The sequence below is a fragment of the Geotrypetes seraphini genome, chromosome 1 (genome assembly GCF_902459505.1).
Source record: "Geotrypetes seraphini chromosome 1, aGeoSer1.1, whole genome shotgun sequence".
Lineage (NCBI taxonomy): Eukaryota > Metazoa > Chordata > Amphibia > Gymnophiona > Dermophiidae > Geotrypetes > Geotrypetes seraphini.
Window position 1 is genome coordinate 500,015,547 of NC_047084.1, and position 22,634 is coordinate 500,038,180.

The 22,634-nt window shown below is 40.2% G+C and overlaps 1 protein-coding gene across 2 annotated transcripts in view; it reads right to left on the minus strand.

Moving 5' to 3' along the window:
* LOC117351707 overlaps window positions 1-22,634 on the minus strand; it is a 134,475-nt gene that overhangs the window by 9,998 nt on the left and 101,843 nt on the right. For both annotated transcript variants that reach the window (XM_033927439.1, XM_033927429.1), the window contains exons 13-15: window positions 16,697-16,824; window positions 8,113-8,229; window positions 2,198-2,308 (exon numbers count right to left, since the gene is read on the minus strand). In XM_033927439.1, the coding sequence (XP_033783330.1) occupies window positions 2,198-2,308; window positions 8,113-8,229; window positions 16,697-16,824 (356 nt within the window). The remainder of the gene's footprint in view (window positions 1-2,197; window positions 2,309-8,112; window positions 8,230-16,696; window positions 16,825-22,634) is intronic.

Here is a 22,634-nt window from a genome sequence, read left to right on the forward strand (position 1 = left end):
TTGAGAATGAATAAAAAATGTTAATGTTAATCTTGAAGCTGTGACCAGTGAGAATTCAACACATAATTCTCCCCGTGAAAGACTGTGTACATGGGACGGTGGAGTGGTGTTTCTGAGGTCTTCAGCAAAGATAACATATCATGTGTATGAAGCAAGAAGTGTTGAAATAAGAACAAGTATCTTAGAGTTATTTCATTGAGTTTGTAGATTGGAAACTCTAAGTAAAAATTACATCAATCATTTTCACTTCGGATTGAACATTATTTTATAATTAACATACACAATTGACGCCTATCTAAGCATCAGTTTGTAAGAATTGCCCTCCATAAGTTTAAACATAATTCATGCCTTAATTGGGAGCTAATGCAATCTATTCAGAAATGGGGTTAGTTCTAAGAAACTCTAAGTAAAAATTACATCAATCATTTTCACTTCGGATTGAACATTATTTTATAATTAACATACACAATTGACGCCTATCTAAGCATCAGTTTGTAAGAATTGCCCTCCATAAGTTTAAACATAATTCATGCCTTAATTGGGAGCTAATGCAATCTATTCAGAAATGGGGTTAGTTCTTTTCTCTCCCAAAATCAATTTATATATATATATATATGGGGGTTGTGCAAATTTCGATAGAAAGTGAGTTCCACATTTTTGCTATTTGGTAGCTGAAATACTTGATGTGATATGTCCTGTGGCAGCTAAATTGATTTTGGGAGAGAAAAGAACTAACCCCATTTCTGAATAGATTGCATTAGCTCCCAATTAAGGCAAACTGGCCACAGACAGCTGAGCACAGTACAGCAGAAAGGGGGGGCACTCTAGGGAGTACTGCAGTGAATGTCAGGGTTGAAGACATGATGAAAAGGTACACCGGGAGTAGGGAACCTGATATAGTAAGCTGTAAGGTACAAAACCATGCAGGGGGGAGATGAGGAGGAGAAAGAGCGAGGGAATCAAAATACTTGAGCATCCATAGATTTTGGTATTCGCAGTTGTCATGGACCCAATCCCCCGCAGATATAGAGGGCCGACTGTATACATATTAAGATTTTAAGTCTGTCCTCTTAAGCTTTATAACACAGACCACTGATTAGTTTAGCTGCTGCCCTCTGGCTGATTCAATCTTTTTATATCTTTTGAAGATGCAGTCTCCAGAATATACTACTACTATTAATTATTTCTATAGCGCTACCAGACACACGCACAAAGTGTAAGAAAACAGTCCCTGCTCGAAAGAGCTTACAATCTAAACAGCCAAGACAGACAAACAGGATGTCATGGATACAATTTCACCAGAGCCTTAGACAAGGGCATCATCAAATCTTTTTTCCTACTGGCCATTCCTCTCTCTACTCAAGCATCCTTCTAGCTTTTGCCATCACCTTTTCTACCTGTTTGGCCACCTTAAGATTATCACTCCTCTTTAGTGCAGAAATTCTGGACCAATCTTTGCTAGGGCCTGTGTCATGGTATGCACACCATCAGTGGTGTCTACTTCATTGCAAATTCGATATTATCCACAAACTTTACCAACATCACTTATAAAAATGTTAAAAAGATTGTCACTATTATCTCTAATACCTTAAACAATACTGGGATATTTGACAGAACAATAACTGAAATCCAAACTATCATCCTGTAGCAATGCCTTTAACATGACATGGCCTAATTATTTGTAAATTGCGAAGCGCAAAGATGTAATTTTTCTGACATTTTTAGACAAATTTGATGTCATCAACATACAATTTCCCCATCTTTGGAAGATTTCCGTTTTGGTCATGTAGTGTTATTATAGTATGCTAAGTTATGATTTTGAAAAGTGATGTAACTTTTAGGGCTCCTTTTACTAAGGTGCACTAGCATTTTTAGCACACGTACAAAATTACCACGTGGTACGCTTCTAGAATAATGCCAGCTCAATGCACGCGCAGCAATTTAGCACACGCTATTCCATGCGTTAAGGTCCTAATGCATGTAAAAGGAGCCCTTAATTGTTTGATGTTTCTTCATCATATTTCTTTATAATTTATAAAAAAGAGACTTGGGTGCCTGCAACAGCATTATATTAAAAACAAATGTTTTTTTTATTTTATAAACAATAATTTCTTGATGTTTTCTCCTTTAATAACATGGTTTTAGCAAAAATTATGTAGAGTTGAATTTCAGTTTCTAAGTTCTTATGCCCTCTTACCGTTTACAATTCTTGCAAAGCTTTTCAATAACTTTTGCTGTGACTTCCTTACAGAAACTGAGCTTCAAACATTCCAAAGTGTTATAGCAATAACTGGCCAACAAGGAAATACTGAAAAACGGAGAAGAGAAAGAAGGAATAACCTCATTAATTACCTATATAACACTGGCTACTCAGAATTATAACTATATATAGACTTGTCATTTAAACATGAGATAGGAAAAATATATAAAAATCAGAGTTCAGAATAATTGACTTTTCAGAAACACTTTCCATAGCACTTTGCCATTCAGATTACTGCTGTGGAAAAATTCCCATTAACCCCCCCCCCCTCCACCCTCTTAAAAAATTTAAGAATTATAAGTGAGATTTTTTTTTTAAGCATCTGTATCTAGAAAAATGATAATTTCATTAAAGGTCACCCAGGCATCTTGAGCAGGAAGGCATCTATTTTTTGCAGATACCGAAAGCAATGCAAAAGTGGGCATAACTTTATTAACTGACATAGGCTGTTCAAATTGTACATGTTGGTACATTACCTCTTCCTCTACCAATGTGGGGCGCAGGGATGTTCTGCATGGCAAGAGAGAGTGGACATCCCTCCTGCCTATTTTTGGGGAAGGGGAAGGGATTGATTAGGGGGGGATCCTAAGCAGAGAATTCATTTTCCAGTCATTCTACAAAAAGCATACATGTTTATAAAATCGGTACTGACATGTGGAAATGCTAGTATTTATATGTAGACTCATCGGACACAGCTCTTTTTGGCATCTAATTATGTATATGAATGGATGGGCAATCACATAGACCGACTCTTGAAAACAGATAATATCATCTAAAGTGAAACACCCCTAAAGATGGCACTGGTGGTACTACAGCCCCTAATTAATTTTTATATATTGATATCTTGTGTCTTCTGCTGGTATTGCATGATCTTGAATTTCCAACTCAGACAACAGTTACGCATAATTATAATAAAGTATGAAATTCAGGTTATCTAATTACTAAGATTACTGAAAAATGAATCCTACAATTACTTTAATAAATTTAATATTTAATTACATTATAAAATCTGTTAATATCTACATGTTTTAAATGAAACACCAACGTCACAGGAAAACTGACTTCTGGGATGAATCTAAACAGACTTTCTTGTATGATAGAATTATATTAAAGAGATATAACAGAATACAAAAGGAAGCCGTTACTATAGTTACTTGGAAAAACAATCTGAAATCTTAATGCACTATGAATCAAAAATGGAAATTGAAAATAGGCTATGAAGCTCTTAGGTCCTTTGCCAATTCTCATCTGTGTATTTTAATTAGCAGACTCTTAGCTTTTGAAAAGATGGACTCTGACGAAAGAAGAACTCCCCCATTAAACCTGCTGGCAACTATTTTTTTATTACGGAATTCTGTAACCTCTGACGCAAATCAGCTCCATCAGAAGTCTCTTTATTCTTTTCTAATGAAAATCATTTTCCTAATTTAAAAAATCAGTCTTGGTTTATTTCATCTGTAGCAGCTTCATCAACAAACAAACAGTAGTGTTGCTGCAGGTTTTTTCAGTGATAATCCAAAGAATAAAACAAAGCATAAAGTACAGAATCTTGAATTCAGTTCAATCCCTATTACAGGGTTTTATAATCTTACAACAGTAAGTCATGAATATTAAATACCATTTATCAAATCAATTTAGAATTGCCTGAATAAAAAGTTAAATGAAAAATCAAGTAGCATTGATGTATAAAAACATGGAGAACTGCATTTAAAAGAAGTAAGCCGACAGATCAAAGCCGTCAGGATGTTCTGAAGCTGATAACAACCATGGGGATGACACTGGAGGACTTTATTGAACTAGCACAAAACTGATTTCTTTTTAGATCCGTAATTCATCAAGTCACTAGACTCTAACATGAGTCGATGGCACCTGACAACTACTTAATTTGGCTATTAATTTACACATAGAAACATGACAGCGGATAAAGGCCAAATGGCCCATCTAGTCTGCCCATCCACAGTAACTATTATCTCTTTCTCTCTCTGAGAGATCCCACGTGCCTATCCCAGGCCCTCTTGAATTCAGACACAGTCTCTGCTTCCACCACCTCTTCCGGGAGACTGTTCCACGCATCTACCACCCCTTCCATAAAAAAGTATTTCCTCAGATTACTCATAGTAACATAGTAGATGACAGCAGATAAAAGACCTGAATGGTCCATCCAGTCTGCCCAACCTGATTCAATTTAAGTTTTTAAAATTTTTTTTCTTAGTTATTTCTGGGCAAGAATCCAAAGCTCTACCCGGTACTGTGCTTGGGTTCCAACTGCCAAAATCTCCGTCAAAACCTACTCCAGCCCATCTTCACCCTCCCAGCCATTGAAGCCCTCTGGAGCCTATCACCTCTTAACTTCATCCTATGCCCTCTCATTGCAGAGTTTCCTTTCAAATGAAAGACCCGACTTCTGCACATTTATATTATGTAGGTATTTAAATGACAATCATATTTCCCTTCTCCCGCCTTTCCTCCAAAGTATACAGATTGATTTCTTTAAGTCTGTCCCCATACGCCTTATCACGAAGACCACACACAATTTTAGTAAAAGCGGTTAAGGTAGATGGGTATAAAAAAAGGTTTGGACAAGTTCCTGCAGGAAAAGTCCATAGTCTGCTATTGAGACAGACATGGAGGAAGCCACTGTTTGCCCTGGCTCAGTTGCATGGAATGTTATTACTGTTTGGATTTTTGCCTGGTATTTGTGCCCTGGAATGGCCACTGTGCTGGGCATGGAGAGTCACACAAAAGCAGTAAAAAAGACTCCCTACCTAAATTAAAGATCAGTCTCCTGTTTATTATCTTTTTTTTTTTTTCTTCTGTATTCAGTTTTTTGAAAAACTCTATGGGAAACTGCATAATTGGAGACTGTAATTGGAAGTAAGTTCAGCCGGGAGTGAACTGTTGTAGCTTGGAAGGATTTCAGTATGGCACAATTTGTTTCAGTGCTCGGCATGAAGATGCTCTCTGAAGCGGGAACACAAGACTCCCTACATTTACTTAAGATAAGTTCTACTTTTTTGCTTACCTCCTCCCCCCCTTTTTACTAAACCACGATAGAGGATTTTAGTGAATGCTGTGCAGTGCTCCTAACGCTGCTCCCTGCGCTAAAAACTGTTTTTGCGGTTTAGTAAAAGGGGGGGTTAGTTTTGGTTTTTCTATAAAGACAAATCTTCTCATTTAGGGTTTTTTGTTGTTGTTTTGTTTTTTGATATCTCTGAATTTTTTTAGTTTAGAGAATCTTTTCTTGCATAATTTTGCTTTCCTGGCTTTGGGTAACTGTTTTTGATAAACTACTTAAATAGTGCTGTCAGTTTTTTTGGAGTACTCTGTTTTTTCTTACAAGAAAGTAAGTTTTTAGTTGTGCTCTTTTTTTCTGGCAACACCAGCCAATGATAGTTTTCTGTGCTCCAGAAAAGCATAGCTCATTTGGGCAGTTTATCTGCTCTTTAAGCTTGTTGAATCTTTGATACTGTTTTTCTATATTGTTATACATATACAGTATGTCACACCCTCAGCAGGAAAAGAATAAAATACACACTAGTTGCTTTATGTGATTGTTAGATTGAAGTTTGTTCCCTCATTTTGTGTGAACATTCTATAACCTACACATGCAAAATGTTGACACACTAATGATCCACCCTGTGAAGACAAGGCCTACTATCCTCATCCAAAGCTATGATGGAAAAAAAACTAAGGGCACTGAGAGATCTCTCAGATAAACACGTCAAAACATGAGTTAAAAACTGAAATGTCTGTACTTCAATTCAAACCTCTTTCTAAACATTTCAGTCAAGCCTGGAAACTCTGGAATCTCAGTCAAATACTATCTCTCATTGAGTCTCTCTAATGCAAATACAATTCTAGAAACTTCTTAAGAAAGTAGAGAAAGATATAGAGAACTTAACTAAAAGGAATAGATGCAACAATACTTGAATATTGGGCTTGAGAAGGTCTAGAAGGTCAAGACATGATTAACTGCTTAATTAGTTTTACTAGATTTCCTATAACATAAGTTGCATCAGTCCCTTGAGACTGAAAGAGCTTATCATTCACCCTCCAAACTTAAGGTAGATAGGAAACATCTTCATCTAATTGTGGCAAAAATACTAGGATACATATCAATGCTACTGATTTTAACACCTGAGCTGATAAAGACTACGGAGTACTGAAGGAAATGCTTTCTTGCATGTAGGTCTCAGCATAAAACTGCATCAACCCATGCTTATTTCTAGATAAAAATTTGAGGATTCATTTCACCTCCCTACCTCCCATGGCCATCAACAACTCTTCCCTTCATTCCCTACTCATCCTGTTTGGTGTCTAGCATCTCCCTTTCCTTCACTGCCCTACCATGTGAGCGGGTGAGAGTACAACATTGAACAATCTATAAAAATATTGGATGTAACTTTTGACAAACATCTGAATTTGGAAAAACATATAGACCTACTGTTTAAGAAATGTATCTCGGTTTTATGGGAGCTCCGCACCATCAAGAAGTTTTTTGACGAACCTTTGTTTCGTTTGCTGGTGCAGGCATCCATTTTGAGTATTCTAGATTACTGTAATATTATATATTTAGGGGTTTACAAAAAAATACTCAAAAAGCTGAGACTGATTCAGAACACTGCAGTTCGCCTTATCTTTGGACTAAAAAAATGGGAACACATTACCCCTTTTTATCAAAAACTTCATTGGTTGCCAGTAGAGTCCAGAGTTCTGTTCAAGTTTTCCTGCATTTGTTACAAAGCAGTTTTTGGGATGCTACCAGATTATATTGTGTCTCAATTTTCTTTGAACTATTCTAATAAAAGCACACGTAGAATAAATTTATTTAATTACCCTTCTCTAAAATCATGTCACTATAAGAAGTTTTTTGATAGAATGCTACCATTTCAGGCCACTAAATTGAACACATGGCTTGGAAAACCTATTCTAGAGGCTACTTCTTTTTCTGACTTTAGAAAATCACTAAAGACACGCCTGTTTGACATGTTTACATCTTAGTTGTGGCACTGTTTACTTCTCCTGCTTTTAACTTTCAATTGATGTGTTTTTAATTGTTTTAATGTATTTTATATATATTGATTGTATGTATTTTTTACTTTGTTGTGAACCGCTTTGAACTTTTTGTATAGTAGTATACAAAAAAATAAATTATTATTATTATCTCCTCTTATTCCCATGCACAGCATCTTTCCTTTCCTTCTCTCCTCTCAATATCAAGCATTTCCCTTTCCCCCTCTCCAAAGAAGTCAGCATGGCAGACACTGAACTTACCAGTAGTTTCAGCAGTTTTGCTGCACTGTCTCTGATCTTCCCCCTTGATGAAGCTGGGCAGTAACAAATATGCTGAAAATTCTCTTCCTTCCATGAAATGCAGAGTCTTGCAGTAGGAGATGAATGATCATAGCAGGAAGGAATGAAGAGAGAAGAGACTCTTCAGCACATTTATACCACTCAGCTTCATCAAGGGGGAGGATCAGAACTAGTATGGCAACGCTGATGAAAGTACTGCTATGCAAGTGATTAATGCTAACTTCTAGGGGGGGAGGAAGAGAATCAGATATGTAGGACATAGAGGAATAGGGAAGGGGAGATGCTGGATATGAGAAGTTAGAGAGGGGAAGGGAGATGCTGGACATGGTGGGGGAGGGGGGTAAAAAAGGATTGGTGACTCTCAGAATCACATGAAAATTTTCAGCTTAAAATTTTGTATGATCCATATATAAGTCAAATGTTTATTTTCAATATAAATTCCTCAACATATACACAAATATATACAGTAGTTATAAAGAAAACAAAGCAATAATATGGAAATAAAAAATGAGTTCATGAGTTGTTGACAATGTTCTTACCCCCTTCTGCCTGTTTCTGTAGAGCTCAGATCCAGATAGGAAAGCTGATAACAGCTCCTTGACAATGCATGGATTCCATTATCTGTTACCTTTTTACATCCACTCACATCAAGATATCTGCATTAGAAAAACAGTTTTTTCATGTAACTGCTAATATCAAAATTAACAAGATAACATCAGCCACTGTTGATATGATAGCCAAGAATGAGAAAAATTCCAGTGATAATTCTATAAAAGTTTTTCTGCGTGTAAAATCAATTTTATGACAGAAAAGGCCTTTTATATGGCTGTTTATGCGCATGTACTGTAAGTATTTATTGTGACCAAGCAGACTCCACGCCTGCCAGGGTCCCTGTGAGTGCTGGTAGGAAAGGGGGTAGGAACCCCAAAAGAGTAGTGCACAGAGCCAAGTCGCAGCCCTATTTGGAGTTCCCTGAGCTGGCTAGTCATTCAGGGCTGGGAGTTGGGAAAACTTGCCACAAACCTCGGGAACACAGTAGAACTAGGACCCAGGAGGGCAAAGCTAGAACTGAGAGCCCTCAGAGAAACCAGTATCTAGGTTACCTCCAGGGGAGCCCAAGAGAGGAGCAGAGCCAGGCTGGCTCAGTAAGATTAGGGCGTGTCCCCCACCTAGAAAGGCTAGCAGTCCTTCACAAACTATTAGGCAGAACAGGAAGGAAGCTAAGGCGTCCCTCTCAAGAAAACCTGCCTGGTTCAAGCAGGAGTAATGGCTGTACACCCTGGAGGTTGATGATCCTGGAACCTCTCCAGTAACAGCAGCTGATGAGGAGACTCCCATGGAGATTCAAATGGAGCTTCCTATTGAAGGGGTATGTGAAGCCCTGGAACCAATGGAGGTTGGAGTAACAAACAGCTTGGACTACAAAAAGACTGTGAGTTTTTTTGTTACTAATTTTGGTGACTGGGTTCTTTTACCTGCTCCCAGTCATCTTTCTAGACTGTGTTTTTTTTTTTTGCTTGTGAAACTCAGAGAGAGTTAGGGGGGAGAAGTTTGCTGACACCCGGAAGGGAGTTTTGAAAGCTATGTGTGCGCTTTTTGGAAAGGCAAACTTAGACCACTTCTCTGTACTCAGCCTGGATATTTTGTCAGGCTGGAGGTTTCTTTTTGGTTTATGGTTTGAGACCAAGACTGAAAGTTGGAAAAACTTAATTTTACAGGAACTGTTTGGAGTGTGGTGAACTGCACTTACCTGAGTGCTGCTTGGAAGCAGACTTAGGTGAAAAGAAAACTTTGGGGAAAGTGAGAAATCCTGAGCTGCCAGAGTTTTCCTCTGGTCATTTTTGTTTTGGACATTTATCTGTTTGTTGAACTTTGAGCCATTCTGATTTGTGGAACATTATGATTTTATTTTGAACAGTAAATTTTTTCATATTGCCACTCTACAGGTTTGATTTATAGTCCGGGTCACATGCCAGTGCACGTTTTGTTAGTAGCCACAGATAGCACTGCTGAGTCTCAGCCTAGGTCTGCAGTGGGGCTACATTATGCTTCAAGATTGGGTATAGGGTTTCCTAATGGTGTAGCTTGGACAGAAATAGAGTTGCAATGTCCATTCATACATTATAATCTATATGGATTCATGCAATGAGCATGTAAACACATTCAAATTAACTCTGGAGTAAGTGTATGTTTGTTCATTTCAATCTGTTTGTAGCTGGGGCTGGTTCAAGAGGCTATTTTATACTAAATAATAATACTTATTCAGCACTGTACAGTGTTAATAATTGTTCACGTTCAAGTTTCAAGTTTATTAAAAGTTTGTTGTACACGCAATATCAAATACTTCAATGTGTATGACAATTTAAAATTGGGAGACAAAATAAAACAATTTGTACAAATAAACATACAATGTATGTACACAAGTAATTAGCGATACAAAAGGGAAGAGGGGTGAACTACAATCTTTAAGGAAAATAAAAGAACATTTAAGGAAAAACAACATCAGGAGGGTAATGAAGAATGTTTTTAAAATATGGCTAAGCCTAAAAAGAGGATAGGGGAGGATGTGACCTATACTTAAGGTCTGGTTAAAATTAGGTATTTGAGCCTGGGATTAATGATAGATGACAAAGAACTTACAACTAAGTGGTACCTGATTAAGCAGGAGATAAAATGAATTGCCCAAGATCACAAAGGGGCCCTTTTACGTAGATACAGTAAGTACTAACACATGCTTACCACAGCTTAAAAAGCACTACCGAGGGGCACGCTCAGGCATCTTGTAGTAGTTTTTGCAAGTGTGCACACTACCCATGCACAAAAAAATGTAAAATGTATTTTTTGGTACCAGGGTATTCAGTTAGCACAAGGGTATTTCCTACTTGAGAATCCAGAATAAATCCAGGGAGAGACAAAATAAGTCTATCTTGTGTTCCTCCTGTAAGATGTCCAGCACCCATTGGTCCTAGGAGATCAGATCCCATTCCTGGAGGAAGTCCAACAACCAACCTCCAATACGAGTAGGCACAGTTAAGGAATTGACGTCATTGGGACTTTTTGGAGGCAGAGCTGGTGTGAGAACCCGAAGCCTGCTGGCGTCTGGGGTTGCTAAAGTATTGTCTGTAGCAGACAAGCCCACAGAATTCTGGTGAAACCTGCGTGAGCGATTAAAATGACTGACTCCCCCCAGGGGTACATCGAGGCCTGGTATCCAGGAGGGACTTAGGGCGGCGGTCCGCCACACTAGCATAAGGTCATCCAGCCCCTTTCCAAAAAGCATTTGTCCCCTAAAAGGGAGTCTGTTTGAGTTGCCTTAGAAGCCAAATCTTCAGTCCAGTGGTGAATCCAGAGTGTTCTGTGAGCTGATAAAGCATAAGCTGAGATTTGCCTAGAACCATGATAAGGTCATATATTGCATCTGACACATAATCCACCCCCTCAAGCACCAGCTGGGGGCATTCATCTTCTTCCACCAAAGAATCCCAGTGTAGTCTCATGTGACAGGCACTTGCCGCAAACAAGGCAGCTGCTGCAGCCTTAATACCTGAGGAAGCCACTTCAAAAAGCTTCTTCAAGACCATATCCACCCTGCAGTACTGAGAATCCTTCATCACCACTCCTCCTTCACTAGAAAGGGCAGTGCACTTGGCGACCTGAACTTCCACTGAATCCACCTTCAGCTGCTCAAATAACTGCTGAAATTCCAGCGTCATAGGAAAAAGGTTAGCCATAGTCTTAGGTAATCTGAAGGAACTTTCTGGAGTCTCCCACTGCTCAGTAACCAGGCCATGAGATCTGGATGTGCCAGAAAAAAGAATGTCAGAACATTAGAATGGCTCATGAAAGTACATTGAGACATGGAGGGCTGAGCCTCCAACTTCAGTTTTTTAATGGTGTCCGCTCTAAAATGAGGAATAAAGGCTGATTTAAACAGCTGGCAGACAGCAGACGGAGGGGTCATCACCCACATCAGGGCTCTCTGAGACATCTTGGCTAACTGTGCCTTAAAGAGTATTGGTGTCATCCAGGGTGGAAACAGCATCCAGCATAGTGTCACTGTGCTAGTTAAAGCAGTCTGAGTCCTTAGTGACAGTGGCGCTGGGGACCTGAGCAGTGACCACCGCAAAGGAAGACACTGACATTGAGGTCTGTGGCACGCTCATTGGCTGCGCCACATGAACTGGGTCTATAAGGAAAGCTCTCCATATGAGCTGAACAAAGTCTTGGGGAAACCACACACTGTGGCTGACATCAGCTCCCTATGGGGCCAAAACGAGGCCTGCAAGTCATCCCCAGATTCAGTATGCCTGCGTTTTGCTTTGCCACCATAACCTGGCAATGAGCAGGATTTCTTGCCCATTTTCCAGACCCGCATAGGCTCTCTAACCCTAGAGGACCCAGCAAGGCCCAAAGCTCCTGCCTCTTCCCCTCATGTATTGCAGCATGCAGTACATGGATGCTCCTCTGCCGGTAATCGGGCATAGCCCACACATGAACATGAGGTGGAGGAGTCCATCTCTAATGATTTTTAACAAAATCAAAGGGTTATGAGACAGAAAAAAGAAGTTGAGAAAAAGATCGATAAAAATCCAAGATGGCTCCCACCAGGAAATTTGCCCCCAAAACGGCTTGTGTTGATAATAAAGAAACACAAAAAAAATTAGCGATTTAGGGGTTTTGGTGGTAGGAGACCTGAACCCTACTCCCCAAAAAGTGCTAAAATCCCCATTTTGAGACCCACCCCCTCATTCTCCCATAGGAAGCAATGGGGCTGTACTCATACTCTTCAAAGTGCCTGCCTGTCAGCTCTTTCTGTGCATCTGAAGTGAAGGGAAAGGAATTTCTGCCTCAAATTTTCTTCAAACAGTCTAATCTTCAGGATATTCAGAATGCCAATTGGATGGACCCCAACCAAAACCTCTATCCCCACCTCCACCCTGAAACTCTCTACGTGATCGGGGGTGGGAAAACGCAGCCTGCGTCCTGATACCCTGTAAGCTCTTACTCAGGGCGCATACAGCCTGCGCTTAAATCTTTGTCAGGGTCAGAAGGTAAGCACACCCCCAGGACGCCGGCGCCATCTTATACTCTTTAACGTTTTGGAGTCGGATGACGGCGGCGACCTAGGTGAGATATTTTTGGATTAATGGAGTTTCTAGGATTATAAGCAGTGTTTAGATGGAGACTATATGCAATTGTACATTTATGACTCCATTTTTTATATTTTTCTAGGGAGGCCCTTGAGAAAGCACAATTCTTGTGCGAAACATGTCGGGTCTGACTCCCCAGGGTTGGCTGAGATAAGTACTAAGCTAGTGCATCAGCAACAAATACAATACAATTACAATAATGCAATATAATTATAATATATTTATGATATAAGTATTTAAATTAAAATAAAATAAAGGAAAAGTATAGAGTTAACAATAAATGGGAAGTGGCAGCCAATGATGAAGCACCACACTATGCTTCCCGCGATGTGAGTGTTTTTTCTGCGGTGGAGTGGTGGGGCTGAGGCGTCCTTTTCAACATCATATAATTATCACTAAGAACATTTAATCCAGACCATTCAGCTATAACACTGATTTTGTTCAATCATATCACTGGCATTAAAAAAAAAACCACAGAGAACTTGCTCCATATCTCAAAAAGGTCCAAACCACTGTCTGTGCACAGGAAAGTTAGAAGAATACTTATCTTTAGCTGGAGAATCAAATAATCAGTTCAAACTCCCCAATTGTTCACAAAATCTTCAAGTCTCTAAATCTTCAAACACTCCAACAGCTTCAGAAGTTACACTGTTCCAGCAAAAGAATTCATTCGTAATCCCGATAAGGATTTGAAAGACTTCCCCTGATGCAGCCAGATGATCTGAGGAAGCAAGGATCCTTGTCGGGATTATGAATTCTTCTGCTGGAGCAGTGTAATTTCTGGAGCTGCTGAAGTGTTTGAAGATTTAAAGACTTGAATTTGTGAACAATTAGGGACTATGAACTGAGTGTTTGATTCTCCAGCTAAAGATAAATGCTGGCAGCCACTTTATACCCTGATATTCAGCGTCAGTATCTGGGTATGGCCTGATACTGAATATCTGGCCATAAAATGCCTGCGACAGCCAGCATTAAAAAAAAAATGTTGACCACTGAAGGTTGAATATTGAAGAGTCTGGCTTTGTCTGGCTTTGGCAAGACAGAGAGAAATCATGAAAATCTATTAACAAGGGCCCAGATTCTATAAAAGAAGCCTAAAGTTAGGCACCTAGATAGGCGCACCTAGCCAATCTAGGTGCCTAACCTATTTAAAAAGCTTAATTGGTACAAATAACAATCAATTAGCACCTCATAATTAGCTTAAATTAAAATTGAGTGCAAGACACCTAGGGCCAGATTCACTAAACGCACCAATTGTGTCCTGATTGTGTTCCGACCAGTTTGTGATCATTCCCCAACCTGATTCACTAACCTTTTGGCCGATCCTATCCACACCCAACCCGATCCGATCCACACATGCAAATGAGGGAAAATGCATGCATAAGTAGGAGGGCAGTGATTCACTAAAACAGAAGAAGGAACACTGACTAGGCTTGCTGATCCAAATAGAAGCGACTGCTGAGGACCAGTTACTTACGTCCTTGCCGACTGTCCTGCTCTCTGCCGCCCTGAAATCCCAGCCCTGCAGCCCTGAACCATCAAAATAAAAAAACATCCCCCTTGTGCAAAAAGCGCCCTGCTCTCTGCCACCCTGCCTCTCTGCAAACCAATGTTTTTAACCCGCAGTTTTAACCCTTGGGTATAAAGTGGGACTGCACTATGGCGTGTTCTGCTTAGTTGTTCCACTCTGGCTTAAGGATGCGGGGTGCGCATCGCGACTCAATTTACAGGGTATTTCATGTTAGTGACTCATACACAGACATGTAATTTAATCAAAATAATATTTTATTTAATTTATATTCAATTAACTTGAGGTTCAAATTAGAATTAAGATTATATTGTCAATTCTGAAAGACATTCTGTGTTTGAGGGGGGCCTGTCTCTCCTAAGCCTGTAGCCCAGGAGAGAGAGAAATCTCCCCCCAAACAAAAGCTGATGCTTGCTTATGAATACTCACAATGACCAATATTACATCACTCTAATCTACCAATGGTCAGCCAGCACATCATTGTAGAAGGACCGGACTTATTTGAACATAGATACCAGGCTTAAAGAAAAGTTATATCGAATTATATATTTGTTCATAGCAATTTCTGAATATGCATAAAACATTATAATATACCAAAAGAAAACTCCCTTTCCCAATATCCTTAAGAATTTGAATCAAAACCGTTCTGTGTCTTTAGGAACTCATGCTCTGGAGAAGCTGACAATTTCAAGTTACAGAAGTAGTCCACCCCCCCTTAATGAAAATTCCTAATACTAGAGGTCAAACTAGCTGACCTTTTTATGGGCCTCTAGAGGGTTCTCATGGTACCCATTCCTTCAGCCTTAACTTAATAGGCAGTGTTGCATCTGGAATTTCCAAAACCTTAAGTTTTATCATATTAGTTTTATATGCACATTTCATATATAAAGATACACCCAAAATTCACACACATAATCATACATATTTCATTCATACCTGGATCCAGGGAACACTTCAATCACACGCCACACTCATTTCTATCACATATATTAAATTATTTATTCATTACTTGCTGGAATATTTCATTTCTATCTCTACCTCTGTCTTTTTATTTTATTTTTCATACTGTTTCTTCAGGTACTTTAGTTAGATTGTGAGCCTTTGGGACAGTTAGGGAATTTCCAAGTACCTATCTTATTTATTTAGTTTTTATTTATTGTATCTTTAATGCATCATTTTTGTAAACCGCTTAGAAACCTCACATTTATTAGCGGTATATAAGAATTAAATTAAATTAAATATATGATCATGAAGTACATATCTTTAGATATAAACTGTTTTGTTCTGGAATGTACTATCCTATCGCTCTGCCTTACCATTACCACTAGCCAGACTGAGAGGTCTAGCATTAATTAAGGCCATGAGGCTTTTAGGTGCGAAAACTTAGACAAAGAAAGAAAGAAAAAACCCTTACAGTTTTTACCTTCACCTCTATAAATATTCATACATTTATTTTCCCTAAGTCCAGTTTAACCAACAATTTACATAAATACTGAATATTATTATGACCATTCTTACTATTAATCCCTAGTGTTTTTCTGACCTTGGCTGCAATTCATTTTCAAATTTTTATATCTTTGCACCTAAATTTTCACAGGCTCTTAATTGGGTGTTGGCCTATCTACCACAAGTGCATTTCTAACTAGATTTACCCAGAATCATATGAAAAGTAGGTGTCTTGCATTTAGAAAATCTACAACATATTCAACAAAAATACCTTGCACACTATCCATTCCAGTACGGCCTGCCATACCTTAGCACCCCTGGCCAGACAGCACCAGCTCAGGCTGCAAAGCGTGTTCTGTTCCCTTGAAATGATTCTCATGGGTCCAGCGAGTGCAGCTTGTGCGGAGCTCATGCAGAGAGCAAGTGCATGCACGGATTGCATCTCCAGGCAAAGAGAATGGTCTGCGCATGCATCTGGATCGCTCTGCAGCGAACCATGGGATCGCTTGTGGGTGTGTGTCTGATCAGATCATTTGCATGGGGACTCTTTAGTGAATCGGTCACCTGGCAAGACTCGGACACAGATCACCCCAAAAAAGAGTTTAGTGAATCTAGCCCAAGGCTAGAAAGTAGGCGTGATTAGGGGGGGCACTTCATGGGCATATTTTGTGTGTAGGTGCCTGTTTTGGACTTAGGTGTTGGTAAGTGCCTAATTTAGGCACCGGTATTTAGGCCAAGAAAACCATGGCATAAATAGCATGCATTTAAGTCCACTTTAGGCGCCACTAGGTACGATTCTATAAACGGCACCTAACTTAAGACTGGCATGCGCTATGCACTGTGTTCCTCCATTTATAGAATCAGAGCCAAGATGTCCAAAGTGTCCAAGTTGTTCTTGCTATATATGTAAAGAATTTGTTATTTTTATTCATTTGGAAGCAGATACATATACTGAAGTATCATACTGAAACTATTACTTTATATTGTCTTTCAACTCACCGAATTGTTTTAAGGTAAGTGCTAATTTCCACCAGGCTTACATCTGTCACTTGCAAGCAACAGCTCAATGACAGCGACTCCAGCATGGGACATCGCTTCACAATGTTATGAACCACTCGATCTCTGACCTATAGTCATGAACCAAATAATAAGGGAGAAAATGACCATATTTGCAATAAGTATTTTACAATTATTTTTCTTGAAATTTGAACAAAGATATTAACAGAAATAAAACGAGAACACATTAACACAGACCTCTTGAGATAAATAAATAAATAACAAGTAAACCACTTTATTTCAACTGAAAAGTCACTTCTAACGGAAGAAAAAGCCTCAAGTCTTTGGTAGCCTCAAGTCATAACCTCAAACCACCTCCGCCCACATCATCGGCTCATAAAACTTCCGATTAGAACGACTAAATGCCTTTTAAATTTTTCAGTAGGGACTGGGATTTTAAACAACAGTTTTAGATTTTGTGCTATCAGACTTTTATGATGTCTCATGTGCAGCCAACGTTTCACGGGTATCAGCCATTTCTTCAGGGCTCTCGGACTTTCATATTGTCATTACACAATTTAGACTGTTGCGTGGTTAATCTCTCCAGCATCCTGTTTCTTCCGTTAGAAGTGACTTTTCAGTTGAAATAAAGTGGTGCACTTGTTATTTATTTATTTAAACCCCACTTTCACCTACATTATATTTACCTCTTGAGGTGCCACTTTTGTGTTATGATTTCCATGTTTGTGTGCAATTAAATGGCAGTCTTATAAGTTTATGTTTTAGGATCCAAGTGCTGCGCCACTCCCCCCCCCCCCCCCCCCCCAGATAACATTTCCTCCTAGGCTAACAAATTTGTGTGCTCAGTTACCTCAGGAAACCTTATATTTTGATGGAATTTCTAATTATGGCCTGCCTACTTAACTCTAATCTTTGGGAGATCTCTCTCGCCCAGGGCAGGATTAATTCTTCGAGGGCCCCTAGGCACACAAGTACACTGGGCCCCCCTGGCCCTGCCCCATCCCCATTTATCTGTTTTCATATTTACTTATTTCCACTTTTATTTCTTTTTTTTTTTAAATTATTCAAAACAAAGAAAGATTAGCATACCAGTGCACCGTTTTTCTTCTATTCAACCCCCAAACTTCTCCGAACAAATCCCCCTTCCTTCCCTTCCACCGCTCAGTGGAACCAGGCAGGCAGCCACGCGAGGGAGGGAAACAGAAAAAAAACAAACGGTACGTGCAGGGAAAAGCTGGGCCTGCCTGCGGGAAACACGATAAGGGAAGGGGGGGCCCTTGGAGCAGGCTACACCGCGGGAGGGAAGCGGAAGGGGCCAAAAGGAGTAGGCCACATCGTGCTAAGAGTAGGGAAGGGGGATGGGGGAAAATGCTGATACTGCTGCACAGGGACTTGGAGGGGAAGGGAAATACCTGGAGGAAAGACACCGGGAGAGGGACAGAAAGACAGAGAAAGGGGGCCAGGGAGAGAGAGAGACAGTGGGAGGGAGAGAGACAGAAAGACAGACATACATATATTCTAGCACCCGTTTATGTAACGGGCTTAATGACTAGTACATATATAAAAGTGTTCAAATATATTGTAAAGCAGTAATACTATTCAAAATATAAGTCTATATTAATAATCAAGTTTACAACGCCTCTCAACTGCCTCATTCTATGTCGACCAACCATAACCCATATGTATGTATAAACAACCAAAACTGTAACTCCTCTAGTACATTCCACTCCATGTATGTTAACTTGTAATGAAACAACAAGGCAAGCAGTCCACCAAAGAATCCAACATGAAACAAAAGAAGATAAGCAGAAAATAAAGAGATTTAAATCAGGTTTATTCAAGGTGCTCCCAAGAACCATGCCCAATGCATTTTGCCAAATAAGGCTAGTCAAAGCTAACAAAAAACCATGTCTTTCATATACACAGAACACAGATACACCCTCACCCAGTATGGAATAAGTAATCACAAACTAAGGGCTCCTTTTACAAAGGTACGCTAGCAGTTTAACGCACGCTAAACCGCTGGCCACACTAGCCGATACCGCCTCCTCTTGTGCAGGCGACAGTTTTTAGGCCAGTGCGGGGGTTAGCGCGTGATGAAAAGTCACGTGCGTTAACCCCGCTAGCGCAGCTTAATAAAAGGAGCCCTAAAAATAGAAATATGTCAATAAAGATCAAACTGAACCGCCAAGAAGCCAAATTGCATACAGTGAAACACCACAGAAACAATGACACATAGCCCCCTAATACTCTGCAAAATATAAATATAGCAGATGTAAATTTGAAGAAACTGACAAACAATCACCACTTTACAAATTAACAAATAGAAATGAAACAAAAATTGAAAAAAAGAATATACCATTTTATTGGACTAATCCATTTTCAATTAACTTTCAGAGGCTATAGTCTCCTTCTTCAGGTCAATATAGTATACTGCTGTGACATTATACTGTCCTGCCTGACCTGAGAAAGGGGGTTTTGGTGTCTAAAAGTTAGTTAAAAAAAAAAAAGGTATTAATAAAAAGATTGCCTTATTTTCTGTTTATAAAAGTTTTATCAATACAACTACAATACTTTTTTATTCTAAAGCAACAAAAAACCTTTTTTCTACCTTTTGTCGTTTATGCTTTAATTATCTTGTCTTCACTCTCTTCTTTCTAGCTAGCATCTGTCCTCTCTCTCCCTTCCATCCACTGTCTACCCTCTCTCTCTGTCCCCTTCCATCCACTGTCCGCCCTCTCCCTGTTCCATATGGCATCTTCCTTCTTTCTATGCTCCTTCTATAAACTGTCTATCCTATGCCTCTTCTCTTCTTTGTACATGATTCATTTCAGCTCTGCCACCTCTCCATTTTTCTCTCTCTCTGTCACCACTCCCTTCCCTATGCTCTGGCATCTTTCTCTTCTCCTTTCTTTCCTTCTTACCCCATGGTCTGGCATCTCTGTCTCTTTCCCTTCCCTGATTTCCTGGCATCTCTCTCCTTTCCTTCCATCTCTCCCTCTCCCTCCATGCTCTGACCTCTCCTCCTTCCTTTCCCCCCTTACTTTTCCCTTGGTCTGACATACCTTCCTCCCTCTCTTACCTCCATGCCCTGGCATCTCCTTTCATTCCTTCCTTTCCCTCCCTGTTTAGGTCAGTCAGGGGATCCATCATTAAACATAGATCCCAAATAGATCCAGCTTTCTCAAATAATGGAACAAGTTCATCTTCAAAAAGATATTTTGGAATCTCAGTACCAACTGAAGGCTGATGTCCTGAAAGTACAATATCTGGAGGCGGACCACCATACTTTCTTTGTCCAGTGGTCACATCTAGTGTGTACCCTGTCCTTTCTAAGAGAGCCTTTATTTTTGACTCATCTGGCCCTTTGCTGGAATCTGCCACTTTGGTCCCCTGTTTCTCTCTTTGCCTGTATGTTTTCATAACTCCACATAAAAAGGCACTTTTGTTCTGAACATGCGAGAGATCGCTGTCCTTAAAATGTTGCAGCACTGCTAAAGCACCATCTTCATTAAATTCTTTTAAAACTTCAATAGCTCTTTCATCCAGGTCACTATGTGCAACTAACCCAGCATATGTAAATTTCATCTAGTTTTTCAGCCAGCATCAAGCAATGTCTGTAAATACTCAGAATGTGTAACTGGAGCAGAAGTATTCATGACCTCTTCAGTCCCATTCACGTGTTCAGTAGCCATGTTTCCTTACATCCTCAGACACAGGCCGTGAAGGACCTCCAAACTGATCCGCTCTGTTCTCTTCCCTCCGGACGAGCGCATCTCGCGTGCAACAGCTGCCCCTGCTCCTCGACAAGCGAGAGTGGCTGTTCTAAGATGGTGGCCGAGCTCACGCCGACTGCAACATCCCAGGTCTTGGAGCACCCAGGGCAGACCGCTTCTCCCCTGCTCCCCCCCCCCTCCTCCCCGGTATCCAAAATTTTCCTTTTCAGAAGGGCCCCAACATGGCAGCCGTTCTCACAAGCTGCCAGCGGCTGCCCCAAAGTTTTCCCTCTGCCGCAACTTCCTGTTTCCGACAGGCAGATCGCTGCAGAGGAAAATCTTCAGGGCAGCCGCTGGCAGCTTGTGAGAATGGCTGCCATGTTGGGGCCCCTCTGAAAAGGACAATTTAGCTTTTTAATAAAGCAGCTATGACCGTGGGCCCTCCTGGATCTGTGGGGCCTAGAGCAGCTGCTCTGTTTGCTCTCTATAACACTGGCCCTGGGGCCCCCCCTTACAATGTCGGGCCCTAGGCACGTGCCTCTTAGGCCTATCCTTTAATCCGGCCCTGCTCTCCCCCCACACCCACTCAAAATCAATACCCAAAATTTTGGTACTCTTTGCTGGATGGGGGGAGTCAGTCTTCCTGCAATGTTGATTTTGTTCTTTCCCTCTCATGGTATCTTGTAATCTTCTCACTGTTCATTTATTGATCTCAGAAGTTACAGTCCTTTAGTTGCAGAAGCTGTGTTTGAGGCTTATCTATGGCAGCTCCTTTGTGACTGCCTGTGAAACAGTATACAATACAGATGAATGCTTAGTTGCATTTAAATCTTTCTTTCAAAGAAGGGGCTCTTTGCTTTTTCATTTGTTCTTTCTGCCAGTGTGGCAGAATGTTTTTACTCTCAAATTCTTCTGGACAAATTTGTCTACAGACACAGTCTGATACCCAATGCATCTCTCACATAGGCTTATTTACCCCCCAAAAAACTCTCACCCTGACTGAACCATCTCAGTGCTTCTTTGTCCTGTTTCCACAAGATTTCCTGCTACTGTTGGACTGGATTGGATTTATTTACTTGCTATAATGCTTGTACCAATGCTTGTGGTTTACAAAGCTACAAACTTCAAAAATACATCACAATATATTTATAAAGATATAAACAATAAAACTCAAAATCTAAAACAAGAAATTTACAATAAAATTTTAAATCCGTAATGTTGCTGAAATAAACCTGACTTTTATTGTTATCAAAATGCACAGTATGTCAGACCCTCAAAAATACTCAGATAACACGGGGCTCCTTTTACGAAGCCACGTTAGCGGCTTTATCGCACACACATTTTTAGCACGTGCTAACCCCCGCTCTAGCCGGAAAACTACCGCCTGCTCAAGAGGAGGCGGTAGCGGATAGCACGGCCGGCAAATTAGCGCGCACTATTACGCGCATAGGAGAAAGCTCTTTTTCTTGTATTTTCTAGTTTAATTTGTCCTAATCCAGATACCAGTGAGGATTTGTCTTAATCCTCACCATGTGAGGATCTTAAAGCTCTTCCTGGCTGATATTTAGACAATTTTTTACTCAAATACCCAGGAAACAGGAGATGCCAAGCCTTGAAAACTAGACATAACACCTTAAATTCAATCTATTTAGTCCAGTTACTCAAACAAGAATCACACAAACACTAACAAGCAGTCTGGAGAGGTAGGAGAATAAGCTTTTATTTACACAGAATTGGGGGTCTGTTTTCCTCACATATCTCCCCTCAAAGAAACCCACTGCTTTCCCAAAATACACTGTCCCTCTCAGTTTAGTTTAGTCAGTCCAGAGTTCTGGTTGTCAGTCCTTCGTGTCCAGCCAGGAGCACAATTCATGCAACCATCTCTGAGAGAAAGTTTTAAAATGCTGCCTTTTTACTTATTCCCATGTAGGCCAAAAAACAAACAAACCAAACTTCAGTTCAGCAGATTCCTACCTCAGTTGGGAAAAAGTTACAGTTCTCTCCTGATCCTCCACATCCTTCCTTCACTCTGGGACCTCTGGTTCTGATCCTGGCTCTTCCCTTTAAACTCTCCTCCTCTACTTCCTGGTTTGACACTTTCATCCCCTCCCCCTCTCCTGAAGCTGTTTCCCTTTCTAAGCCTCCTTGCCTTTCTTCCAGCTGGCCAGCAGGGGGAGTGCTGGAAGTTCCTCCAGGAAATCTTC